Source organism: Pempheris klunzingeri, chromosome 7 (assembly GCF_042242105.1).
Source record: "Pempheris klunzingeri isolate RE-2024b chromosome 7, fPemKlu1.hap1, whole genome shotgun sequence".
NCBI classification, from domain to species: Eukaryota; Metazoa; Chordata; class Actinopteri; order Acropomatiformes; family Pempheridae; genus Pempheris; species Pempheris klunzingeri.
Window position 1 is genome coordinate 10,377,290 of NC_092018.1, and position 25,702 is coordinate 10,402,991.

Here is a 25,702-nt window from a genome sequence, read left to right on the forward strand (position 1 = left end):
CTACCAAGTAACTTATTCCAAGTAAGGAGAAAAAGCTCATTTGTATGCAGCACAAATTTTAGCCAGGACTGCCTGTAAAACAAACTGGATTGGGAAACAAGTTATAAGTGCAGGAGGTGTTTCAGCAGCTCCATTGTGGGAATTTGTTGGAGTTCAGCAGCAGGTGGGTTTTTCAAAATAAATTATGAAGTGGCAGTGGTACATAGTGTATTTTTTACTTTAACATATTTGACTGTAAAACTGTAGCAAGGTAACGTAGATAACATGTCCTTGCTGCCTCTTAATCAAACACACAGAGTGAAATGCAGACCTTTGTTTGCCATTCATGTGGCTGTTTAATTTATTGAATGGGATGTATAAGCCATGGGGGGATTGAATGGGATGTATAAGAACAGTCTTGATGCACTCCATTTGAGGAAGTGAAGACCCAACAGCCTTACCTTATTTTGAATTAACCTTTGACAGAAATGTCTTCACAGTGAATACAAAATATGACTCTTGTGTATGTGCGTGTGTGTGTTTATTATTATTCTACTCTGGACTGCTTTCTCAACCAGGGCTGTAAACGGTACAAGCTCAGGGATGGATCAATACCAGTTGTCCGTGACACAGTTTCAGACTTAGAAGTTTTTCTTTTGTGTTTTTTGAACATTGCAACATGTAAACATATTCTAGTAGGAGCCCTGAATACAAGTATGAATCTGAAAATGAGCATGCAGCATGAGTATGCAGCTGTGGGATTCCTCGTTGTCTTTACTTGCCATAGTATTTTGAGCTATGCGTCTTTTGTTGTTGTGTGTGACCTTGAGGTCTTTTCACAGTCTGTGTGCTCTTTCCATCTAATAGAAACCCAGAGGTGCATCACATCTATATTTCCGAACAGAAACAGTTACCTGTACCCCCATTGCTGCATGTATGTAGAGGTAGATAACTGATGTGATCTGGTTCTCCATGTCTGTCTCCTTTTCAAACAGATGCAAAATGTATTTAAAGCCCTCACTAATCGCTGAGTAGTTTTGGGAATTGACTTGAACACACTAACCAACATCACTTTGACTGCTGCTCTAAAATTATCTTCAATCTAATCTGACCTGGCAGCTTTTAATGGCTTCTGATTTTTAATCCGTTCTCATCATAGGCCCACTGAGGTCTGGGCTTTCACATTAGCAAACTGCAGCATATTAATTACAGACGATAATTGATCAATTAGCTTGTTCGGAGAGGGTGAACTAAGCACGTGTAAGTGTGAGGAGGAATTTGTGGCTCAGATTTGAATACTTATCAGTGTGTCAATTTTTATGTTGTATTTTGACAGGTAAGACTGCATGAGGAAACTGTTTGTGGTGTTACACGGGTCTGGACTTGACATACTGGTATCTCTAACTGTTCTTATGCTGTCATGTATTCCCACTGGAGTGGTTTATATAACCCCATTACAGCCTTTGCTGACTTTCCAGCTTTGTAATCTTACAGTTTTACATCCTTTACTCCCTGTTTTGCTGCCATGTCTCCTCCACCTCGCTCTGCACCTGTGAAAGTGTCACCAAGCCCTAGGAACCTCTTATCAATGTCTTTGTTCCCACTGGAGTAGGTAATGAATGTGGGAACTTGAGGCAGTTGAAATGGAGCAGCTCCCTATGGGGAGGACTTAAGTTTTAATTGGCAAAGTTAATGGGGCAATGTAGGATCAGCAGGAAGGGAAAGGAGAAGTCTCCCATTGAACCTAATGAGGCTCCTGCACCTGATGGGTGTAACCACAGAAAGATTTATTAGAAGAGAGTTTGTGCGACAGGATGACAGCTGGCCACATCTTTATCCTTTTTGTAGTAGAAACAAAGCCTTGCATAAAGCTAAAGGGAGACTCTCTCAGGATTGTGGCTTTACACTGGCTCTCTGAGTGTGCATTTGCTCTTGAATCTGTATTAAATCTATCTTAACCTCAGATGATTACTCATTTGTGCTTAAACACAGCTAACGTTATCAATTAGATAACCTATTTAAGCTAGATTCTATTACACTGTGACCTACGTTGCCAACTCTCATTACTGGGCTTCCAAGTGGGGACTGGCATCAGTTACATAAGAGCTGTTTTTCCGGCTGATGGCTATGTACCCTGCTTTTAATGATTTATAACCCACAAGTGAATGCTGCCCCACTGCACCTGCACGATGCTGAGCAAAGTCAGCCTCGAGTTCCTCTGAATCTCTAACCTCTTAATGGCAGTTCTGTCCTTGTTTCATTTGTACCTGCACACAGAGATGAGCACGAAACTTTGAAACTAAAGTTTGCCAGAACAACAAGTCGAAACAATGGGAAACCAACACAAGGAAACCTGCAGCAAGGAGCTACTATCCCTTAACTGAAAAGAATGATGAGAAAGTTAAGAATTTGAGAGAATTTGTGAAAGTGGAGGAGAAGAAGTGCTGGTTAAAGGGGTGAAATTGTAGCTATGGGCACATGGTGATAGATCGGTGAGAGCTGCCAACAGTCCCCTGCCAAGGACCAGAGGATAAAATGATTTTTTTTGTCACACTGAGATTGTGTGTGCGCTAGTAGATGTGTTTATTTTCTTAAATTGGAGAGATGAAGCCTTTTCTTAGAGCACTGCCGTCTGAAAATTCACAAAATTGGTCTTGAGTTGTAAGGCTCCTAAAAATCACTGCCCACTCACATTCACATGTGCTCACAAATCATCCTTGTTACCCAACACAATATGAGAATGCACTGTATAATGTATGCTGTAAAATATACTCTTTCCTCCCCCCCCAATCTTTTCTTTGGTAGGAGACTGCAGGGGGCTCGCCATGGTGCAGGAGAACAATGACGGGATAAACACAGACGTGCCCCATCCACCAATCCAACAGAATAGACCAGCTGTAAGAACACTGCCTGTGCAACTCTCTCCCTCTGTCATCTCCCACTTATTCTGTGTGCACTAATCTCAAACTCTTTGTTCTTCACAATCACAAGGGAACATGCACAACCCCACCCATGTGATTAATTCTGTTTAATGTTTACCAAATCACAGGATGTGATGTCTCAGTGAGTCATACTGATCAAGCAGAAAATTAAGAGATTTTTTTTTAAAGGAATACTTAGACATTTTTGGAAATATTTGCAGTTAAAAGAGATGATCTTGATGATGAATTTGTGTTAAGTGTGGAGCTGAAGCCTTGAGGCAATTAGCTTTGCTTAGCATAAAGACTGAAAGCAGGAGTAAACGGCTAATCAGGCTCTGTCCAAAGTACACAAGGCTACCAGCACCTCTAAACCTCTTAATTTTCTATATCCTGTTTGTTTAATCCATATACAAACAGAAATTTAAAATGCAAATGTGCAAACAAACTAGATACAATTCCCTCTGTACTGTACTGTACCTCCGTACTACAAGGATACGTTCACAACTTGTCTGTGTGTACGTCTGTAACTAACAAGAGTCCGTGTGTAATCATTTTCTTGTCGGAGCTCCTCTTCATGACATTCATCATCTGACATTTTGTTCTGAAAGCATTACTTTGTCAAGCTATAACTGTCTTACACTCTGAGGTCGGCAAAATAGCTTACATAAACCATTCAATACTTATGTCAAATTTATAACAAGTCTTAAAGATATTCATGCCTGACAATTATTTGTATTCTCTGTTGAGTTGCTTATAAATGCAGTGCTTTGTGCTGCTGAATCCCTATGTCGTCAGACTTGAACTTCAGCTTGAATGCACCCCCAGAAAGGACCCACAGTTCACTTCATGCTATAAAAAACTGTAAAATTAAGTAACCAATGCAGACGTGTTTCATAATGATTCATTAGCTATGATCAAGGGTCTGCGAGTTGATTTTGATTGACTAAAATGAACTGAAACCAATGAGCACCTAGAAAGTAGAAAAAAAATGTATCTGAAAGTGATGGATTCATTTTAATGTAGTAGGAAGTAGTTGTCAGTAATTTAAGTTGTAAGCACGTATAGTATGATTTACTGGTGTGATCCGTTTAATACACAAACGCAAGAGTGGTATCGATCTTGGTGTTTGGTTTTAGGCTGATGGAACTAAAACTTTTCCTTCGTGTTTGTGTAATTAACTGTTTCTGCTACTTCCTCCATTCTTCTTACCTTTCCTCAGAACTAGTAGTACGGTCACTTAAATTATTGATAGTTCGATCTGAGCTTTGTCATCACAGTAATGTCTTTTTTATTGATCTTTTCTTGCCAAGGCACTGATACAGTCAGCTGTTCTGTTTTCTGGGATTCACATCATTATCATTCAACCAGGAGAAAGTGCCATTGATTTAAAGAGATTCATTAGCTCATTTCATCTGAACGGGTAATGAGTCTGAATCCTAACCAACGCTTAGTTTCAGTAACAGGCCACACACACGCACACACACACACACACTGCATGGTAGTTAAGGGGTATCATTGCTGTTTGTTTTCATACCACAGATATTTGTACAACTGACCTGCAGTCGGCTTAGTACAGGAGACCTCAAGTCTGGTTGATTAGTATACAGTGCACAGTCTAGCCTGTGCTCCAGTGCATGAGCTGTTTATGCCTGATGTGCACTGATTGTCTGATACTGGGTCTCATATGGGCCCTGTATTAATTTTTACTGCAGTGCAAGTTATTGCCTCCTCCCATGGATTCCCACAAGTTCTCCTAGTCAGAGCAGCATGGAAATCATAACAAACTCAAAAAACTTTCACCAGTGCTGTTATATATGTGAAGAGCTGGCGAAATCCAATGCAGCTCGCCAGCAGAAATGAAATTTTATCTACACTGCTATTTTTTTGTCAATTTGTCTGACCAGGTTAGTGGGAGAAATCAGGTGATCAGAGAGCATGTTTACATGCACTGATGGCGACCTGGCTGCTGTAAATCCATGTAGAAATGCAAACGATGCTTGTTTTGAATGTGCACTAATGGTGCAATAAGAGAGTAGGCTCTGTGGCTTTTCTTGACAACACAAATGGGTGTTAATTTTTCAAAAAGCCAACTTAATTAGACTTTTGGAGGCTAGTTTTATGTTGTTACTTTTTGTAAGTTTTACTGGGTTGAGGTTTAGTGGGTGGAATTATTTCGAATGTATGGATGCATTGCTATTTGTAATGATCATCAACTGCTTTGCTGTCAGAGATTTCTTACCCGTCTCAGTCTATGTTAGGCACATATTTACATTTACAAAAACCAAAAAAACAACAACTTAAAAACCTAGTTGCGCATATAGGTGGACAATAATGGACAAATCTAGCTGGGGAAATTAGGTTTCTCTGATTTTCTACCCCAATTACAGAAACCAGATTTGTTGTATCCATAATGAAATCTGGTTACTGCAGATGGTGTACCTAATAAACTGGCAACTGAATGTAATTCCAATAAGTGGATGTGTTTGCAGTCCTGTGTATATGACACCCTGTTTCTAAATTCTAATTTCCATCCCTCTCAGTTGTCATGGGAATTAAAGATCAAGAAAAAGCTGAAGACGGTGCCTCCCTGCCTGGGCAAGTTCAGGCCAATCGTTGGCCAGTGCTGCCACCAGTGCACCCCAGAGAGTTTGGTGAGTGTGCAGAGTAGAGGCCAGAGACGGTGAGAGACGGAAAATTAGACTAATGAAATGAGACACTTGTGCTGTATGGTGCCATCCAAAAAAAAAAAGAAGAAAACAAATAAACAAATTTAATTTCAGTAGTCTAGTGCAGGGGATTTGTCTCCAAGTCCAAATTGGTATGAAATGCATTTCTGCTGAAAGAAACTGGCCTTGCATGACACACTATGCTTGTTTACTCAAGTTAAAGATGCTTTCAATGAATTAGATTTAGAGCTCATTCAGTGTTGATGACACTCAGGTCATCTGTCTGTGTCTGTTTTTCTGTCTCGGCTTAGCGCAAGAAACTTGGACAAAACTCTTCCCTTGGCTTCCACAACCTGCTGAGTGTCAACGAGACACACACCCGGTATTGATCCTACAGTATCCTGGCAAACACATAACAGTTTTCAGTCCCAACACACTCACCCATGCACATTTTCTGCCTCTGCATTGTGTTTTCTATTGTAGGTATCGAGGCTGGTTGGTGCGGAGGGTGTGCTGTGCACTGTTTGTGAGTGGGTGCAAGGTTTATGCGAGTCCTGTTAGCAACAGGCCGGAGAGAGTCTGTCAGAGCAACAGGTAACCTGAGGGGAAAGAGAAGGAGGACAAGAGAAGTGGAGAGTAGAGTAAATAAATGATAAGCAGAGATAATTCATAGACAATGAAACGGGTGCTGCAGTTCTAGTGAGAGGGAAGGAGAAAGGAGGAGAGGAGATAAGAAACACTAGCAAAGATACAGAAAATGAAGGGTACCGTGGAGTCTGTGCAGAGTGAATGAAGAGAAATGGGATAACTTCGGACCGTCGTCACACTTTCCCTATCTCTGTCACAGAGTCTACAGTTTGTATTTGTTGTTTTCTCTCCTTCGGTGTAATTGAGTTCAACCTTTTATGTAACCTCTTCACCCAGGGATGTTGTTGGCTTACTGGGAGGAAGGTGGGTGTCTGTGTGTAGCACAGAAGAGGCTTTGTGCTGTGTTAACCCTGCTGTCCTGTGACCATGTGTTTTAGGGTAAAGGAGGCACTCACAGCTGAGCATAGAGCACTTGAGGAAGGAGAGAGCCGAGGGCAGATCAACCGCCTCTCACGATTCCTCCCCCTCATTAGCACCTGCATCTGTCCTGGCCTCTTACGGTGTGTGTTTGTTCGTGTGTGTGTGGGCCGATGGGCAAAGGGCAAAGTTCAAAGATGCCATTTATTGTTTATTCATTAATAAAATACTTTGTATTGATTTGCACTATACAAACTGCTCGCTTAGAAGTAACTTAGTGTGATTGAAGCAAAAATAGAGCTGCAATGAGCCGATGAGTTTTAATTATTGTGATTTAATTTATAAGGCTGGTGATAATCTGTCTTTTTCTCATTGCCAGCAAATCAATAAATTGATCCTTGATGTTTGTCTGTGTAGCCAAACCTTGATACAACTTGTTCCTCTGTGCCACAGACCTTCATGGTTGTCCAGAAACTATTAAAACACAAAATCAGTAACATTGTTACAGTTGATATGTTTTTTCCTTAATGAATAAGGGCATTGTAGTTTAGTTTGAATCAGTCACACATATACTTTCCTACTGCTGTAAATACTCACTACACTCCCCAGGTGTCTACAGTCCCCAGGTGTTTTAGAAAAAAAAACTGTTTAGCCTTTTTTCAAATGAATTTTATATTCTTGACTTGTTGTGGACAAATGGGCGAAGAGCAACAGACAAGCTGGAGAGCTCAAAAAATTTTGAGACAGACTTTGTCTTTGCATTTGCTTTGCTGACAATTACAAAAGTGTAGAATATTGCCAGCTTTATCCTTAAAGTACTGCCACACCAAAGAGCTGCAGCCGGCATTGCTGTGGAGTCCGTCAAAGCAGGAATCACAGCTATAGCTATAGATTCATAGCAATATTAGGAACGAATCAGCTCACTGCAGTTGCCAAATTCAGCCAAAATGGACCAAGAATATGAAAATAACCTGATTTATCTTGATTAATGTTTAAACAGTTTCCTGCACTAATAGAATAGAATTTAAGGCTCAGTGATTAGAGGTTCAGTGGTTCTTTCTTAACCAAAATGCTCCTGTTTCTATATAGATAAACATATATCTTTAATTTGTTTTATCAAAGAACAAGATATTTTTGGACTTATTTGCTCTGTTTTTCGCTGATGATCTAACTGCCAGTCACCTAATATTGTCTGTGCAGAAAATGATGATGGTTCATGTACTGTACTACTAGACATGCAGAACTGTCCTTGTTTTAAATTCCTAACTTCCTGCTGGAGTGTGACTATCCATCAGTCATTCATGAAGTTCTTCAGGATGACTGACAGTTGTTGAGGCATAAACTTGTAGACAACAGACAGTGGAGGAGATGCAAAGCATTTCGATCAGTCCCAGCAAAGAGGCGCTTGTTATATTTTAAATTGAAACTGGGTACTATGACTCTGTCAGATCTTAAGAGCCTTTTCCTGTAGGCACAGTCAGTGTTAGATTTCTGCAAACGTCTAGTGAAATGGAGTGGAATCCTAATGCTGTTTTTTTGGGAAAAACAACCTTTTGTCTTTCGTTTAGTCCTAGGAATCTCTCTTCAAAATCTGCCCCTTGTTTTTTTCACCTCCTCTCTTCCTCTCCCTCACAGCCTTGGCCTTCATCTCTATCTACAGCTGTCACCCTCAAACACACCCCTCTTTATCGCTTTCCATTTTGCTCTTCCTCTGTGTCATCAGTTTCTTTCTTATCCTTATCCCTCTTCTTCCCACTTTGCCTCTCTTCCATCTATTTCATTTACATGTTGTCACACTTAACTCCATCCTCACCATCTTTGCTAAAGCTCCCTTTTGCTCATCATCACATCACTGGCGGCTATGTTCCCTCTTCGCTTCACCACTATCTCTTCATTATTCCCTTGTGTACATTGTCCCCCTCTTCTCCTTATTGCCACACATTAATTTTTTTTTTTCTCCTCTTCTTTCTTCCTTCTTTCTATACATTTATTTCACCCACTATCCTCTCCTGTCTAGGTTCGTGGGCTGGGTGATGCTGAAGATGTTTGCTTCTGTATTTGACAGTATTCAAGTCAACCTCAACCATCTCTCGGCTTTGCACAGAGCCTCGCAAGAGGTGCAAGCATTTATAAACACACGTATTCATACACAGACTAACTTCTTTATTCACAAATGATGAAATGTGCACATGACTGCTTCCCAAGGGGTGTCAATTCCTCCTGCAATACATGGAAAGCACATTATTTGAATATATTGAATATATTTGAACAGATACCATGATGTTTTGGCTCCACAAACATTCACACTCAGGATGTGAAATGAGGCTCCGCTCAGCCATCTAATGAGATGATAAATAGCTACAGTCCTGTTTGTGCACATCCACTGCAAAACATTGAAAAAAATGAATGACTATTTCTCAGTAAAATTAAGTAAAAACTTCTAAATATATGATTACTCTTGAAAGTTTGTTAAAGGGCTATTTAAAACTTTCAAGTTTTCTTTCGTTGTTGTACTTAATTATTTTCAGTTTTTTCACTGAGGACTACACGACTCTAATTACATGGTTGACTAAATAAATACAAATAAATAGGTCCGAGTCAGGCTGCTCTTTTAGAGGTTCAAGATGGGCATAAATGGATTCACTGAACTATGTCTTTAGCTTAGATCTTGCTGAAATGCAGTCAGTTATATAAATTATGGTGATGTTTATGGTTTTCAATGGTTGTCAGGTGGTTGTCACTTCATATTCAGGGTTTCTTACGCCATGTGAATAGTGTCCTCTCTTCTAAATTATTGTCCAAATGCACTTTTTGAACCTGGAAATATGCAGACTGTGTACAAAATAGGTTCAGTTCCTGATTTATGTGTGTCATGTGTCTCAATTTAGCCTCAGGTGCACCATCCGACTGTCTGTATTGTCTCCTTGTAATCTCATCTATTTCACACATAAATGAGTGTAACAAGGGACCTAAAAATGTTTCGCTGTCCATATGCTTGTGGCACACTCACCATGACTTATATGTCTGCATCTATTTCATGGTTTTATTTACTGTGTACTAAAAACCAATTTGTTTGACATGCGTAACAGGTGATAGTAATTGAGAGCCTTTTGTATGTTTTAGGACAAGCTTTGCCAAATAGATCACAGATAACCAAAAAAAAGTAATAAAACTGTTTTCATCATGGCTTTAAAAGAAGCCAGCAATACTCAGACTACTTACGTGTTTTATTATTGCAGCACTTTTATTGCGAACCTTATTACCTTTTCTACTGTAGTGACACAAAATGACAATCATGTTTTATCTCTCTGCTTTGACTTCACTCAATATATTATTGAGTTTGCAATAGTAGCTCTTCATTTCCATGTCTGTAATAAAGAAATATCAAATGCTACTCAAAAGATAGAGGGGCAAGTACAGAATGAAAGCGCTGATGTTGACCTTGGAAAATAACACTCAGTGTACGGTATGTCGTCACTCTCTATAGTCACTTAAACATGCTCCCCACGTACGCACTTAATTTCTGCCTGCATCTTTCTTAACTGTCTGAGTGGAAGAATCATAAGATAATAAGTCCAATTTTGTATCCCTGCTGTTTAAATCATAGATGTATGTTTCTTCTTGACATTCCACTCTGTTGATACTATCTGAAGCATGTGGTGCTTGGTTAGAATATTGGGCCACATTGAATATAAGGCCACAGAAACACTCTCCTAATCCGTGCACCACCTCTGCACAGTCCACCATTGTTTGCCATAATGAATAACAATGTGAAAAATCTTGTTTAACTAAAGCTTCTTCTGTTCTGTGATTTAGGGATCTGTGCTGGTTTATGTGTATGTGCGTCAGAGCACCATGGACTGTGCTCTCATCCCTCTGGTGCTCTTCTGTCATAACCTGAGAGTCCCATACACTGTTTGTCCCCTCCAGATAAACAACTCCTCCCTAAGGTATAGTCACACACACACACAAACCCACAGAGGGGCTGCTGGGCAAGTTTCACTGAGATAACAAGTCTACAGTATATATATCCTTATATACAGAACATACTGTATCCTTCCCCACAAATAATGCAGACGCCCTTTTTACTAGAAATGAAATACTGAATACATCACTTCTAATCAATGCATCATCTTTAGGCCAGTGAATTTAACCGTAAATAGTTGTGAGGATGCCGCAACTCTCCAAGCTGCTTAAGTTAATCAAATTACCTCTGACATACAGTATCCTCTATTTATCTCATAGATCAATTCTGCAGAAAGTCGGTGTGATCCTGCTGCCACCCTCTGCAGTGACTGAGCAGGATGCTGAGATGGACAGTCTCCACTCACCTGTCATGACCTCCGTAAGTCTGGCGAGTGTTGATGAGTTGGGGTCAGGTGAGGTAGGATGTGGGAATATTGGTGGTGATTGTAGAACTATGAATGATGTTTGAAGGATTTGCTTCTAAAAAACAAAATTCCAGAAAAAAAAAAAGATTCTCTTCACTTGGTCTGCACTGTTAGTCTTCCCCCCCACCTCTTAGCCCGGTTCTGTTCAAGGTTTCTACCCATTAAAGGGGAGTTTATCCTTGCTAAAATGCTAATGCTGAGCAGGCCTAATATTTGCCATGTTCAGCATGTTAGTGTGCTAACATTTGATAAGTAGCATGACGTACAGCTGAGGATGCCGGACATGTACTTAGATTTGTAGATATTTGGCCATCAGCTAAAGCTTTGGACATATTAAATTTTTGACCTGATGTTGGTGCTAAATGAACAGTTTATGGTAATTTAGCCAATAGTTGTTGAGACGTTTCACTCAAAAAAAACAAACGTCAACTACATGGCACAAGACAAAGTCATTGATCACAAAGTCAGTGCAGTAGGAGTCACCCTCCAGGTTCCAAATGTCATGGCAATGGCACCAAATATCGTGGAAATCTTTCCAGTCGTTGCTGGGAAATTTCATCCTGGACACCCCAACATTGTCACCCCTAGAGTCACACCAGTACCATGGCTAAAACGTATATGTTTTAGGATCATCGTCACTTAAAGATGAACTTACAGAAACGTCATGAAGCTAATTTAGCCATTAGCCTCGGTTGGAGCTTGTGGTTAATGATGCCCACATCTTCCCACCAACAACCACTCATAGACAAACTACTGTTTTCACATATGCGAATGTCCGATTCAACAGACAAAAGGTTATTCGGGTTTCATGCACCCTTTTTCTGTGAGTCACCAACCATAAAAACACCCTCATGGTACAAACCATTACAGCCGGACAATTGGAGCAGTGCCTCATTAGCTGCATACATGAAACCCAAAACACTCTGTTTGCTAGTAGATGGGAACAAAGTGCTGGGCCACAAATCAGAAAATATGTTGCTAATGCATTTTGCTGACAAAAAAACATCATAGACAGCAAGTAATTAGATAAAATTGCAGGATAGGCAAAAGATACCTGTCCTTGTAAATTGGCTGTTTAGCGTATGTGCTGTCGGTTCAATACTCACTCACTCGCATGCACACACTCATTGCACTCCACGGTAGAGTGTTATCACAGTCGGCCTCTCAATCAGAATACAACCTGTCTTTTCCCCCTCTCCCTCATTCCCCAGCCTCATCCCTCTCTATATTCATTCTCAAAATTACCAAGGGTCTTGGTTTTGCTACAGAGATTGCAGATTTGGAGTAGGCTGGAGTGACAAAGCAATGAGGAGAGGCTGGTTAGTTGAGTGTGTGAGCTTGGCAGGTCTGAGCAGGTTGTTTCTATTTTGAAAGCAAGGTAATTTAGGTTTTTTTTCCCTTATTTTTGAGATTTATGTGGCCTTTATTAATGTCTCCCTCTTCTCTTTGCATCTATCACGCTTTCCCCTAGTAACACCTTTGTTCTCTTTTTCTAATGCTGGGTCGCTTAATTTGATCAAGACCTTTTCATCATTAATATCATTCTGTCTTTGTGTCTAGCGAGGGAGCTCTTTTGTGCCTTGTAACATTTTGCTTGAAGATGTATTTCATTTAGAGGAGTTACTGGTTTTATTAAGATCAATATTGTGCAGTACAGCTCAATAAAATTGCTCAGTCTGACATTAATCTATAAGACTACAGCCATAGTGGGACATAAACAGGTTGTTTATGAGTGACGCAGTGACTATTTATTCATTTATTTTAGTTTTTTTTTACATTGACTATTTATGTGAGTAAGCATATTGGCTGTGCGTGAGAAACCAGGCTGTTTATTGGTTGTATTTCAATGTTAATAGACCTTTATTGTTTATTGAGTGTAGGCCTGCTTAGCTGCTGTTCAATGATAATTGAATTTTCCTTGTCTGTAAGGGGAAAACTGTACTTGGGGCAAGGGAAGTGTCTCTGAATGTCACAAAGTGTCCCCCACAGCCCCTTTTTGTTTCTGCTTTTTATCCTGCCTGCTTCCTGCATTTTCGCTCTGCTAGCGCTAGACTTTTCAGACCTTTGTCCCTGCCATCGTTCTCCCACCTCCTGTCTCTTTCTTCCCTCCTCAGCTGGTACGTGAGCTACTACATGAGGGCCAGGCGATAAGTGTTGGTGTGTCAGCGGAGTCTGGCCGAGGTGGCCTGTGGCTGGCTTGGATCAGGCAGCTCATCAAAGAGGAGTGTATCCCCGATGTCAGTCTGGTCCCTGTGGGCATCTCCTACGACTGTGTGCCCAAAACCAACACACAGGTGGATGCGTGTAAACACACACTTACAAGCACACACAAACACCACTTAATCAGAGCCATCTGCAATGTCCTCAGGAGCAAATGAACAGGTTTGGTTTAGGCTTCTAGACTGCGAAGTGCATCCCCCAAAGGTGGCACAGAGAAAGAGGCTTGAGGCAAAAATACTGCATGAGGTGAAAAGGACAGGTACATGCAGGTATTCTCAAAACAACTAGTTATTGTAATTTGGCCCTTGATTTGACCCACTTATTAACACATTCAACAGTTACAGAGGCCGTGACACACAGTTCATGGAGGAAATTGCAATTTCTGCCAAAAATCATATTCAAATATCAAACTTCAAATAGTCATAATGCTGTTGAATCTGAACACTCAGACATGACATCATTTTAGATTTAGTGCTTGTAAATCCTGAATCTTAGAAATCACAATCACTTCTAACTTGGAACTTGCATGAAAGTCACCAAGTTTACTTCAGTATCAAAATAATCCAGTGATAGCTGTCTGTGCATCCATGGGTACGTTGCAAACAGGAAGTGCCAATAGATAATTCAACATAGTTTTGATGGTGTCAGTTGGCTAAAATGTAAACTAATGTAAGCTGAAAAAACAAGGCTCAAGTTGTAACTCACAGAATACATGACACCAATATACTTCCTGTTTACATCTGCCAAAGCATTATGGGTACTGTAATTAAAGCATGGTTATCCCCCAAATAGAAGTAAGACAAAGAATAATAATAGGATTCACAACATCCATAAGTGTGTATTTATTTTGCAATATATATACAGTGGTATGAAAAAGTATTTGCCCCCTTACAGATTTCTTCTGCTTTTGCTTTTTTGTCACACTTACATGTTTCAGATCATCAAACCAATTTTAATATCACACAAAGATGACCTGAGTAAACACAAAAAGCAGTTTTTAAATGATGATTTCATTTATTAAGGGAAAAAAGCTATCCAAACCAACCTGGCCCGATGTGAAAAAGTAATTGCCCCTAAACCTAATAACTGGTTGTGCCACCCTTGGCGGCAACAACTGCAGCCAAGCATTTGCAATAACTGGCGATGAGTCTTTCACATCACTGTGGGGGAATTTTGGCCCACTCTTCTTTGCAGAATTGTCTTAATTCAGCCACATTGGAGGGTTTTCGAGCATGAACGGCCTGTTTAAAGTCACGCTACAGCATCTCAATAGGATTTAAGTCTGGACTTTGACTAGGTCACTCCAAAACCTTCACTTTGTTTTTTTTGAGCTATTCAGAGGTGGACTTGCTGGTGTGCTTCGGATCATTGTCCTGCTGCATAACCCAAGTGCGCTTGAGCTTAAGGTCACAAACTGATGGCCGGACATTCTCCTTCAGGATTTTCTGGTAGAGAGCAGAATTCATGGTTCCATCAATTACGGCAAGTTGTCCAGGTCCTGAAGCAGCAAAGCAGCCCCAGACCATCACACTACCACCACCATGTTTGACTGTCCGTATGATGTTCTTTCTCCGAAATGCTGTGTTTTACGCCAGATGTAACGGGACACACACCTTCCAAAAAGTTCCACTTTTTTCTCGTCAGTCCACAGAATATTTCCCCAAAAGTGTGGGGGATCATCAAGATGTTTTGTGTGAGTGAGTGTGAGATGTGCCTTTGTGTTCTTTTTGGTCAGCAGTGGTTTTCACCTTGGAACTCTGCCATGGAGGCCATTTTTGCCCAGTCTCTTTCTTATTGTTGAATCATGGACATTGACCTTAACTGAGGCAAGTGAGGCCTGCAGTGCTTTAGATGTTGTTTGGGCTTCTTTTGTGACCTCCTGGATGAGACGTTGATGCACTCTTGGAGTAATTTTGGTGGGCCGGTAGTCCTGGGAAGGTTCACCACCGCTCCATGTTTTCTCCATTTGGGGATAATGGCTCTCACTGTTGTTCGCTGGAGTCCCAAAGCCTTAGAAATGGCTTTGTAACCCTTTCCAGACTGATAGATTTTTGTTTTTGTTTCTTGTCTGTTCTTGAATTGCTTTAGATCGGGGCATGATGTGTTGCATTTTGAGATCTTTCAGCCAACTTCATGTTGTGATTTCTTGATTCTACAGCTCTGGCAGTAATCAGGCCTGGGTGTGGCAAGTGAAATTGAACTCAGCTTTCAAAAATGTGGTTAATCACAGTTAATTCATGATTTAACAAGGAGGGGGCAGTTACTTTTTCACATAGGGCCAGGTTGGTTTGGATAGCTTTTTTTCCTTAATAAATGAAATCATCATTTAAAAACAGCTTTTTGTGTTTACTCAGGTCATCTATGTCTGATATTAAAATTGGTTTGATGATCTGAAACATGTAAGTGTGACAATAAAGCAAAAACAGAAGAAATCTGTAAGGGGGCAAATACTTTTTCACACCAGTGTATATATATATTTTTTTACATAACTAAGGCCAAGAACATGGTGATGGGTTGGTGGCAGTCTTGTTTTTGTTGGGGTTCCAGTGTCAAATTTCTGGTTTAGAAGGAAAATTTAATTGCCAATAATGACCCAAAGTACAGCTAAAGGAATCTTGTTTTACAACTTTGCTCTCTAATTTCTGACCGGCCAGCATTGGTTCAGTAATTAAGGATTGCATTACATTTTTCCAAAGCAATGGTGGTTGCTATTAGTCTCCATTAGTCTTGCCCTCTTTTATCTGCACTTTGAGACGATACTGGAGAGTGGGTGTTGCTTTCGATTAATTGCCATAATAAGGTCCTCGCCTCATCATTTTGGTCTGTCATTCACACACAGTGCACATGCAGTCCTCTACACACAGTTCTACTACGCATACACACTCTCGTAGAATGGCTATTTACCTCAGTGCACATCATAGCTCCTGCTCATTAGTGGTGTTGCTTCTGTAGTGTCTGTACCAAAGGCAAGACCTCATTATGATATAATCGCTAACTTGCTGTGTGCACTCCTGTGAATATGTGTGTGTGTGTGTGTGTGTATTTTTCATATCCTCACAGGGTGGCTTGAGCTCAGTGTTGCAGTGGCTGTGGTCTCTTCTCTGGGGGAGGCCAGGGGGAAGTGTGAGGATCCACTTCGCTCAGCCCTTTTCTCTCAAGGTGCCGAAAAGTGGTGATTTCTTCTTTGATAGTTAAATAGATGATTAGAGATCTTAAAAGTATCCAGAAAAAGGAAAACATTTGAGAAACGTCAGAGATAACAGATTTGGTTATCCCTTCATCATTATTGTCTCTCTAATCACTGTGCGGTCCTTCATATTTGTCAGGACCCCTTGTGGTGCTGCAGCCCTCAGGTTTGAAACTGCCAGGCGAGGTTAGACAAGCAAAGAATAAATCTCGTCATAAATCACACTGACCTTGAAATACTAGTTAAATTAGCTTTTACAAAAGTGTGTTGAAATTGTTCCTTTTTTAATGTCGCCATCCTCACTGAAAACATGTTCCCAAAGGATCACAATGTTATATTTGTTGACCTGTGTATTTTTATTGTTTTATCTGATTGGTGGAGGCAGGATGGAGCATCGGGGCTCTGGTCAGTTGTAGGCTGCTGTAGTTGCATTTGGTCAACATTTGAATTTGACATAATATGTTTTTTTTTAAGTTTGTTTGAACAGAGCCACCATTTTGCTCCCAATGGTGGAATATTGCTAGTCTGTCCAGGAACAGGATTAGAAATACCCCTCAATATAACACAGTGTAGGTCAAGAGAACCACAAACAGCAGCCTCCAAATGATCATAAAGCTGAATCAACACTTCCATAAAATCTCTAAATTATATCCTTCATGAAGGATGAAGGTAGGATTTATTGCAGGGCTGTTGTATGAGACTATATTAGTTTTACTAAGGTGTCCCTACTGAAATAAACTCGCAACTCGATGGAGCTGAAAGTGATTATATGGTGATATGATAGAGGATCAGGTTGCAGCAATAATAGTTGGAATTTGATGTTTCAATGCAAGCTTTGTCTAGCTTACCAGACAACCAGTTTGATTTAAAGATGCTACTTTAAAAGCACATGTACATCCATAATTTTGTGTGTTTGTGTGTGTAGGAGATGTGTGAGTCAGGAAGATGCAGGGTAGATGAATGGCTCCCTCTGCAGGACCTGTTGCTGCCTGTTATCCTCTACAACAGGTAATCTAACCACCTGTGGACACGCCTGTTCGCATGAGTTTATACTGTATGCAAACAAATCACAAAGGAATTTGGTTTTCCGTTGTGTTTGATCTAACATCTGTGAAATTGAAAAGTTATTTTCTCTCAAACTTTGAAGATAAACTTTCCCTAAACCTTGAATCTGGCACAGATGCAATGCAAGAGCTGATGAGAGTTTTCATCCTCTTAGACTCGGTCCAATTACCATCAACATTACACAGTCTGCCAGTGAAAAAGATAACGGAAAGAAAATAACATCCTCACTCAATCTTTGCTCGGCTTCTGACGAGCAAAGTGGCTTCTCCCTTCATATGTTTAATTCTTCTGAGAGAGCGGGATGCAAGAAAAAGCAACAGGAGTGAAAGAGATGGCAAGTGATAGATGAAAAGAGTTAGAGAGGGATAGTTAGATTGGATTGTTATCAGCATGGGAGCAGTTTTAGTTCTTTGTGCATGACTACATCATTAACATGCTCCAGTACTTAATACTGTGTCCCTGCCATGTTTCCTCATTCTGTTTGTCTGTCTTTGAATAAAAAATGCAGTGGATTTGAGGGCTACCTTGATGAAAATTAAAAGCACTCACATACAGACTCCTATTTTACAGAGGTGCACACTCTCATAGTTTGTGTATTCTTGTTTGAGATGAACAATGTCGCTCTCTGTAAGACTTGTTTATTACTACTGTATATCTCTCTCACAGATGCAAAGCTAAAATACATAAAGAACACACTCATATCACTCACGCATAGCCTCAGATAAGCAAGTCTCATAAAATGTATCCCACACACCTCCATTTTTGAGAGATACAGTCGCTATTCTTATTAAGCTTATATGCACCCAAAGTGCCTGAGTCTACAGTGTTACTTCTCCCACACACATGTTCCTTTTACTCACTGAAATATGGTGCTAACTCATCCATGAACTCTCTTTATGGCCATTAAGAGTTTACTGGAAACTGGTACTAGAAATACAACTATTTTTCCAAGTTCGTGGCCACAGAGGTTTCAATAAGAGTGAATTGATCCTTATTCAAAAATTCCATGTAATATATTTAAATGAAGTTGTTTATTCAGCCGGAGCAATGCTTACACTGGGATTCACATGATTTGTTATGCAACTCCCTTGACAATGAATGCAATTTACTGCAACACATATTCTGATGATGTAAGACCAACATTGGGTCTTTTGTTAATATTTACCGACTTCTTGAGAGTTGTAATCCTTAACGTTTTAGTTCTGGTTGATTTTGCAACAACTGTGATTCCTGTGATATCAGTGTGGTGTAATACAGCAAATACTCTGTGAGCAGCTGCTTTGCCAGAATTACAACGGAAGAGCATCTAGTTTATCTGTTTACAGAGCAGACAAACAAACTTTTATTTTCAGGAAAAAGTCAGTCAAATTAACAATGTTTTGTTTTGTGGACACGTTTTGAATGAACAGTCGTGGGTCATGCTAACTGCAGTGGCTATTACATTGTGTTTCCTGTGGCTTCTTCGCAATAAAAGACACCTTATGTTTTGGCTTTAGATGTGAAGCAGCAGGGTTTATATCAACAGTAGTATATGCAGCTCTGATTTAAAGCGAAAAATAATCTGACTGTGACTGTTATCTATGAGATGCCTGTGAAGGCAACTTGAATCTAGTGTTGGGCTTGGTAGACTCCACCACTAACAATGAAAATAACTATATACACTTGAGAGAGTAATGTGTTTGTCCATACATCCAGCCATCCATTAGATGTACACATTATCCTCAAGGGTCACAGTAGGGCTAGAGCCATTGCAGAAAAAATGATGACCACAAATAGAATCAGAAATGGGATGTGATTTCATGAAACTCTTGAGGATTCTAACTTTAGAAAGTATGAGTCAGTTGAGACAAACTAAAATAAAGTTTCTGTACAGTCATCCTGACATCCTTCTTTCCTCATCTCACTTTTTGTGTCAAGAATTGACAGTGTGTTTGGGCAGAGGCAGATGTTGTGGCTCCTGCCCTCATCTCATGATGCATCTGAACTCAAACAGCCGACTCTTCCAGAGAGAGACCTCAGCATCGCCATTATCCTCCACCTCATCTTCTGTAGGTCCAGGATTCTGTTCACCTGCTGAATCATAAAAAATATCTATAAGCTGTTGTTTTAATGGTATGCAAATTGTTTTGCATTACCTGTGTGTGTGTGTGTGTGTGTGCGTGTGTGTGTGTGTGTGTGTGTGTGTGTGTGTGTGTTCTCTTTCTAGCTGCAACCTCTTGCATGGCTGTGATGTCCACCAGCTTGGTATCCAGTCTTTTGCTGTACAAACACCGCAAGGTACACGCATCATCCCTGTAGTTCTGTGTTTGCCGAACAATTTCACCAAGAGTCTCATAAACAGAATTGGTTTTAGTGCTAGTTCATTTGAGTGCGACAGTGATTCTCTGAGTCATACCCACCAGTAACTAACGTCACCAGATGGTTGGATGCTCACATCGGATTTTGCAACAAAACCTCTCCATCCTTCTCCTTCACAGGGTGTGAGTGCCTCTCTCCTGTGTCATGATGTGGCCTGGCTCACAGAGGAACTCTTGTTCAGGAACAAAGACGTTGGTTTTGGGGGAAGTTTAGCAGAGGTTGTCCACTATACCCTCTCTCTGCTGGCCCCTCACCTCATCATAGCTGCAGTGCCGTCTAGGTAGGTTTCCTGTCTGTCAAAAGAAAAAACAAAGAACACTGATAAGCTCCATACAGCAAAATTGTGTTGCTTATCAAAAATCCAATTTCCCTTTCAGTGAAACCACTGTGTCATTACTGCCTATTTCAGCTTTTGCTCCACATCTCTCTCCTTCTAGAAGAGACCCTCTTATTGCTCCCCATCCGTCTCTTGCTGCCACACTTCACCTCACCCTCCAGGCCCAGATTGTCACACACACCTTTATTTTGGAAGCTGTGGGTGGTGAGTGACTTTGCATGCATGTGTTTTGCGACATTTTTAATTTCTCATATGTATTTCTACTTTCCTTTACCACTTCAGCCTAAATATCATCTTGAGACCTTGTGTTCTACAGGCCCCTTATTTTTCGTGGGAGGTCTTGGCTGTGGGTCTGACTGTTGGCATGTCAGTATGGAAAATCAGTTTGAAACATGACATTTAAAATTTAAGTACTTAATATTCTTAGTGTTAAAGGCATAAGCTTTGAGCAGTGTCAGGGTACTGTGCACACAGCAGCAAAGGATAGTTTTCCAAAAAAAATAGAAGCAAAAAAGTACGGGTCATCTGTGGCAGTGTGGCTCTTCTGCTATTTCTTCTGTCAGGTCTTGTACGTTATTGTCGTCTGATTTGGGTCAGTACATGTGACGTGTCTTCTGATTTTTGATTTGGGTCAGTACGTGTGACATGTAGAGATGATAAATCAAATGCTGCCCCTTAAACAAGTGAGTCATCCATGGAAATCGGGCAGAAGACCATACTTCAACTGGAGGATTCAGATTTACCTCAAGTCAGGCCTTTTCCAGCTTATAGTCTGCTTCTGATGACCCATTTTAGTAAGTTAAAGCTTGTTCTAATCTCCAAACAGACAAAATGCATGCATTTCATAGCATTAACCCCAGTGCCATTCAATTCAGTTAATTGTAGTTACCTCTAACTTATATGAAAAGGTCAGATGTCATCACTGACAGCCAGCATACCTGTGTTTTCACAAAGCTATGCTTTCTAAGTTGCTAGGATACATACCATTACTTACAGAGTTTAAAATGAACAAGCGTGACATCAGGTCACAGAAAAGATCGACTACAAAAGTTCCTCTGGACAAGGGAAGGATGGCCTCGCGTACTATGCACCTTGAACTGCGAAACCAATTACAATTAAAGACACTTCATCCGTGGGACTGAAGTTCTACTAGCTGATATTTTGACTATACTTATTTAATATTTTATATTAGTCGTCTGTGAGAGAGATGACTTACTTGTGTGTCTGAATTATCTTGTGGTGTTGTCACGTTTTGGAACAGTTAGCTAAAAGGGCAGTCCAATAGAACTTTCCTTCATGAAAGTAGGATTTACAGTCAGTTAACAGTTGCCCTGCTGACGTGTCCTAGAGCAAGACACAGACAGACGGCTTCATGTCCCTGCTCTTTGATTATTATTAAGAGAAACCATGAAAAGAAGACACTAAAATCACCCATGCATCTATGGTGCCATGGCTCCATGCCATCCATACCCATTAACTTATAGTATGTTGAGTTGTTACTGGCATCATCTCATATATACCAAAAAGTGAGAACTTTAAAAAAAACATTGGCAGAATCACCCAGTTTTGCCTTGTTTGGTTGGGAACAGCATAACGCAAGTAAGTGAGTAAAATATGGTAATCATTTTCGGATGGAAAGCCTATTGCCAGTTCGCACCCAAGTCGTATATCAACTCATTCTTGTGCCAGGATCTATCAAAGTTTTCAAATGTGTGCTGTTTAGTTTCTAGATATTGCGCTAACACTGCAGACTAGGGTGAAGCCATACATACTGCAGCCCCATTTTAGCATTGCTGGTGTGGTAGAGGTAAAAATAATGTGAAGTGCAGGAAGCTGCTTCGCCTGCATGATTCATTGTTCCTGTGTGACTTGTTTTGGTTATATAGGAAGTGCAGCTGGTGGGCAGTGGGCTGTGTACTGCTGAAAGCCTCTGTGTAGCAGATTCATACAAGGATGCTTGCCTCAAGTGGTAAAAATAGATTAAATGAGCTACATTTTGTTGTGTAACATTGTTAAAGGGGAGTTTTTCCTTTGCCTAATACCCGATGCTTGCTCATGTGGGGATTCTTGAATCTTAACTTTTTCGCTCTCGTAATTAAAGTGTTTGGTGTAGACCAGCCTCCTTAATGGTTTCAGTGTTTGTCTTCCAACAAAGAATCTGGATTTCAAGACTCTCCCACCACTGCATGAAAGCAGGATAATAGGGATAAAAAGTAAAGTAAAACATTTGTGTAAATGACGAAAATCGGAGATCCTTCCTATCAGCAAAATCTCATCAACTGACCCATCAAACACTCCATTTTCCATTTTGAGATATTTTGCGTTTGTGTGTTTTTGTTCTCAGCGTGTGCAGTGTCGGCCATGCTGTGCGAGGTGGCCGGCAGTGGCGTCAGCAGCAGGGTGAGGAGCGGCGGCGTGGACGGAGAGGAGGTGAAAAGTGACATGGAGTTCAATGTGGTGCTCTGCCAGTCTGAGCTGACGGAGAGAGCCTTGCAGCTCTGCCATCTCCTGCCTCTGGGCTTCATGCCAGTGAGTTTGAATTCATAACACACACACACACACACACACACACACACACACACACACACACACACACACACACAGTGCGTCTCATTCAATAGGTGTTTAATGGAGCTGAACAGCCATTCATCCTGCTCTGCTGCCTCTATCTCTGGCAGAGAGAGGTTTTGAATTGTGTGCGTGTGTGTTTGTGTGTGGCTGTGTGTGTACATGCTCCATCAGACTGACTTTAAGGGCTCCGAATCTGAGCCAGAAATGCTGTTCCTTTCTCTGTTTGCCCACCTTTCATTTCAGCAGCTGCTCTTTCTTGTCTCCTCTCCCTGCAGCTCTGTTTCTCACCCCATTCTTCACAGAAAAATATCGTTCCTGCTCTCATCCTGCTGTCGGCCACCTCTCGTTCTCCTCCTCTGATCTCTGCTACATCTCTACTACATACCTTATACTCTCTGTCAGCTGTCTTCCTAGATATGTGACAGGCTGCAGCAGTTTGTGCCCTTAACCTTGCTTCACCATTGACCCATTCTCTCTCCACTCCCACTCCCTGTCTTTCAATTTCAATTCAGTCAATTCAATTCAATTCAATTCAATTCAAAGGTGTGTGTGTGTGTGTGTGTGTGTGTGTGTGTGTGTGTGTGTGTGTGTGTGTGTGTGTGTGTGTGTGTGTGTGTGTGTGTGTGTGTGTGTGTGTGTGTGTGTGTGTGTGTGTGTGTCTGTGTCTGTGTCTGTGTCTGTGTCTGTGTCTGTGTGTATCTCCAATATCTCCAGCTCACAAATGTTGCTGCTGCCTTTTGTCCATACCATCTCCCCTCTCTTTTGCTTTCTGTCTTTCTTGCTCTCTCTTTGTCTTCCCTCTCTCTTTTTGTCTCTCTCTTGCTTTGTTAACTGCCTCCCTCTCAATTGAATTCACTTCAATTGGCTATATTGGCATGGAGGCCTTAAAGATAGGGTGAGGAGCTCAGACCTCTAGAGGGAGCTCAGAGTAGAGCTTTTGTTCCTTTGCATCAAAAGGAGCCGGTTGAGGTGGTTTGGGCATCTGGTCAGGATGCCTCGTGGGTGCCTCCCCTGGAGGTCTTCAGGGGACGTCCAACTGGGAGGAGACCCTAGGGAAGACTTTCTCTTCTCTTGGGAGTATTTTTAATTTAGATCTTTGAAATCTGACATTACAGAAGTGAAAATGTTCCTTATTTCTTTAATGTTTTACATTTTAGAGGGAGGTGCATCTCTGTCTCAGCCTCAGCTTTCCAAAATTGACCACATATTCTGTCTTCTTGGCTTCTTGATTTATTTATTTTTTTTGTGTCGCCCCTGTTCAGTGTTGGCTTTGTGTTTCTCTGAGCTTCTACTTGGTTAAGGTCTGTGTCTGCTTGCTATTTGTTATCTGACAGTCGAGAGACATTCTGCCATTAAGGCTGATCTACTTTGACTTTTAGCTTTTCTCCCCTTCAATGGTCCAAATTGTTTTCTTTACACTGCTTTGCAATTTAGTTTTCTCTGATTGGTGCTTGGAAAGCAGTGTGTGAGACTGGTCAGTATGTAGGGGCTGGGTTTAAGGTGATTAAAGTTTAAATCTCTTTCTCTCTCTCTCTCTCTCTCTCTCCAGCCCTGTCAGTCATCCCACAGTTTCGCTCTGGATGCAGTTGACAGTCTAGTACGCTGTGGCATCCTAATCATGGAAGAAGTAAGATACATTTCTTCAGTTTTTCTGTAAAACGCCACATAATTCAATGCCAAACTGTTTTCATTATTCAAAAATCTAAAGGATCTGGTCAGCATTTCATCTGTACATACTTTTTAAAATTATCTTCAACTGATTAGACTTTTTATTTCTTTATTTTTTCAATTATTGGATTAATTATTTTGTTAAAAAAGATCCCAGAATCCAGGATGAGGTCTTTAGATTATTTGTTTTGTCTGACCAACAGTCGAATACCCAGATATTCAATGCAATATTGTATAAAATGAGGAAAAGAAGCAAATTGTGACATTCTGAGAGGCATGAAACAATGAATGTTATGCATGTTTCCTTGATAAATGACTTCAACGATTACCAAGTCATCAGAAATTGGGTCAATTTTATTTCACTCGAGTTATCCACTAATCGTTTCAGTCCTACTTTCTTTAGATTTTCTGGTTAGAACTCTGTTCACTTACCCTCAGATGTTGTAATATGTTGTATTTGTGGAGTTTCGTGTATTTGGACCGTAGCACCTTCAAGTGTGGACTGCATTTCTCATGGGCACTTGCACAACAAAGTACATCATTAAAAGCTCTTGGATTTTGTCAAACATTTTCCTTGATTAAGTTTAGTAATTGAAAGCTTGGCTTGGCTGCAGCTCCCCTTGGCTTTACAGAGCTTTGTTGTGATTCTCAGCTCATTGTGTAGTTGTCTGGCGTGCACCTTTACCACTTTGGTTCACTCTGACCTCTGTCGTCATGTCATTTGAAGCTGCTGCAGGAGGCTGTTTTCAGCACAAAAATAAAAGCTTTTACACTGTACACTACCTGCTCATCACCAAACAGCAGACAGACGCAGTTAGAAACTAGCTGGTGAACACAGCAGACCATTTAGCAGCTGAAGAGCCAGATATTTCTCTCAGGAGTTGGTAGAGACCAAAAGCAGTTACAAGAGAGTGAAGAGTTAGAATCACCAGGTGGACAGACACATGATTTGGTTGCTTTTTCAGGTCATCCAATCATATATTAGTAACCAGAAATCTCTCTATTTGGAGCTTTAGTTATATGTTAGACAGAAACTATCACAACAGAGACAGGAAAGCCCATTTGTGGGAGCACCAAGCAGATCGCCAGACACTGAACTGACAAAGCAATGATATTCACCGTATTGTTGTTGTGTCATGTACCCACATCTCTCCACGGCTGTCAGACTGTGCGGGTACAATAAGCTCATCTGTACAAAGTCTGAGGGCAATCCTCCGGTTGGTGCTCATAGTGAAATAACAATGTCAAACCGTTAATAAAAAGCAAAGGGGCGATGCTCGTCTATCATAGTGGTCATATCAGGGTGGTGATTTGTTGTCGTGCAATACAAACAA

At 40.7% G+C, this 25,702-nt stretch overlaps 1 protein-coding gene across 1 annotated transcript in view; it reads left to right on the forward strand.

Annotated features, from left to right (window-relative positions):
• The first annotated feature begins 2,804 nt into the window (after nt 1-2,804).
• The window catches only part of gpat2 (glycerol-3-phosphate acyltransferase 2, mitochondrial), a 31,237-nt gene continuing 8,339 nt past the window's right edge, over nt 2,805-25,702 (forward strand). Inside the window, exons 1-17 of the mRNA XM_070834453.1 lie at nt 2,805-2,876; nt 5,441-5,551; nt 5,878-5,948; nt 6,050-6,160; nt 6,592-6,714; nt 8,589-8,688; nt 10,388-10,521; nt 10,817-10,916; nt 13,077-13,256; nt 16,243-16,341; nt 17,295-17,377; nt 19,352-19,482; nt 19,641-19,711; nt 19,912-20,072; nt 20,230-20,333; nt 22,474-22,658; nt 24,250-24,327. Of these exons, the coding sequence (XP_070690554.1) occupies nt 2,805-2,876; nt 5,441-5,551; nt 5,878-5,948; nt 6,050-6,160; nt 6,592-6,714; nt 8,589-8,688; nt 10,388-10,521; nt 10,817-10,916; nt 13,077-13,256; nt 16,243-16,341; nt 17,295-17,377; nt 19,352-19,482; nt 19,641-19,711; nt 19,912-20,072; nt 20,230-20,333; nt 22,474-22,658; nt 24,250-24,327 (1,914 nt within the window). The remainder of the gene's footprint in view (nt 2,877-5,440; nt 5,552-5,877; nt 5,949-6,049; nt 6,161-6,591; nt 6,715-8,588; nt 8,689-10,387; nt 10,522-10,816; nt 10,917-13,076; nt 13,257-16,242; nt 16,342-17,294; nt 17,378-19,351; nt 19,483-19,640; nt 19,712-19,911; nt 20,073-20,229; nt 20,334-22,473; nt 22,659-24,249; nt 24,328-25,702) is intronic.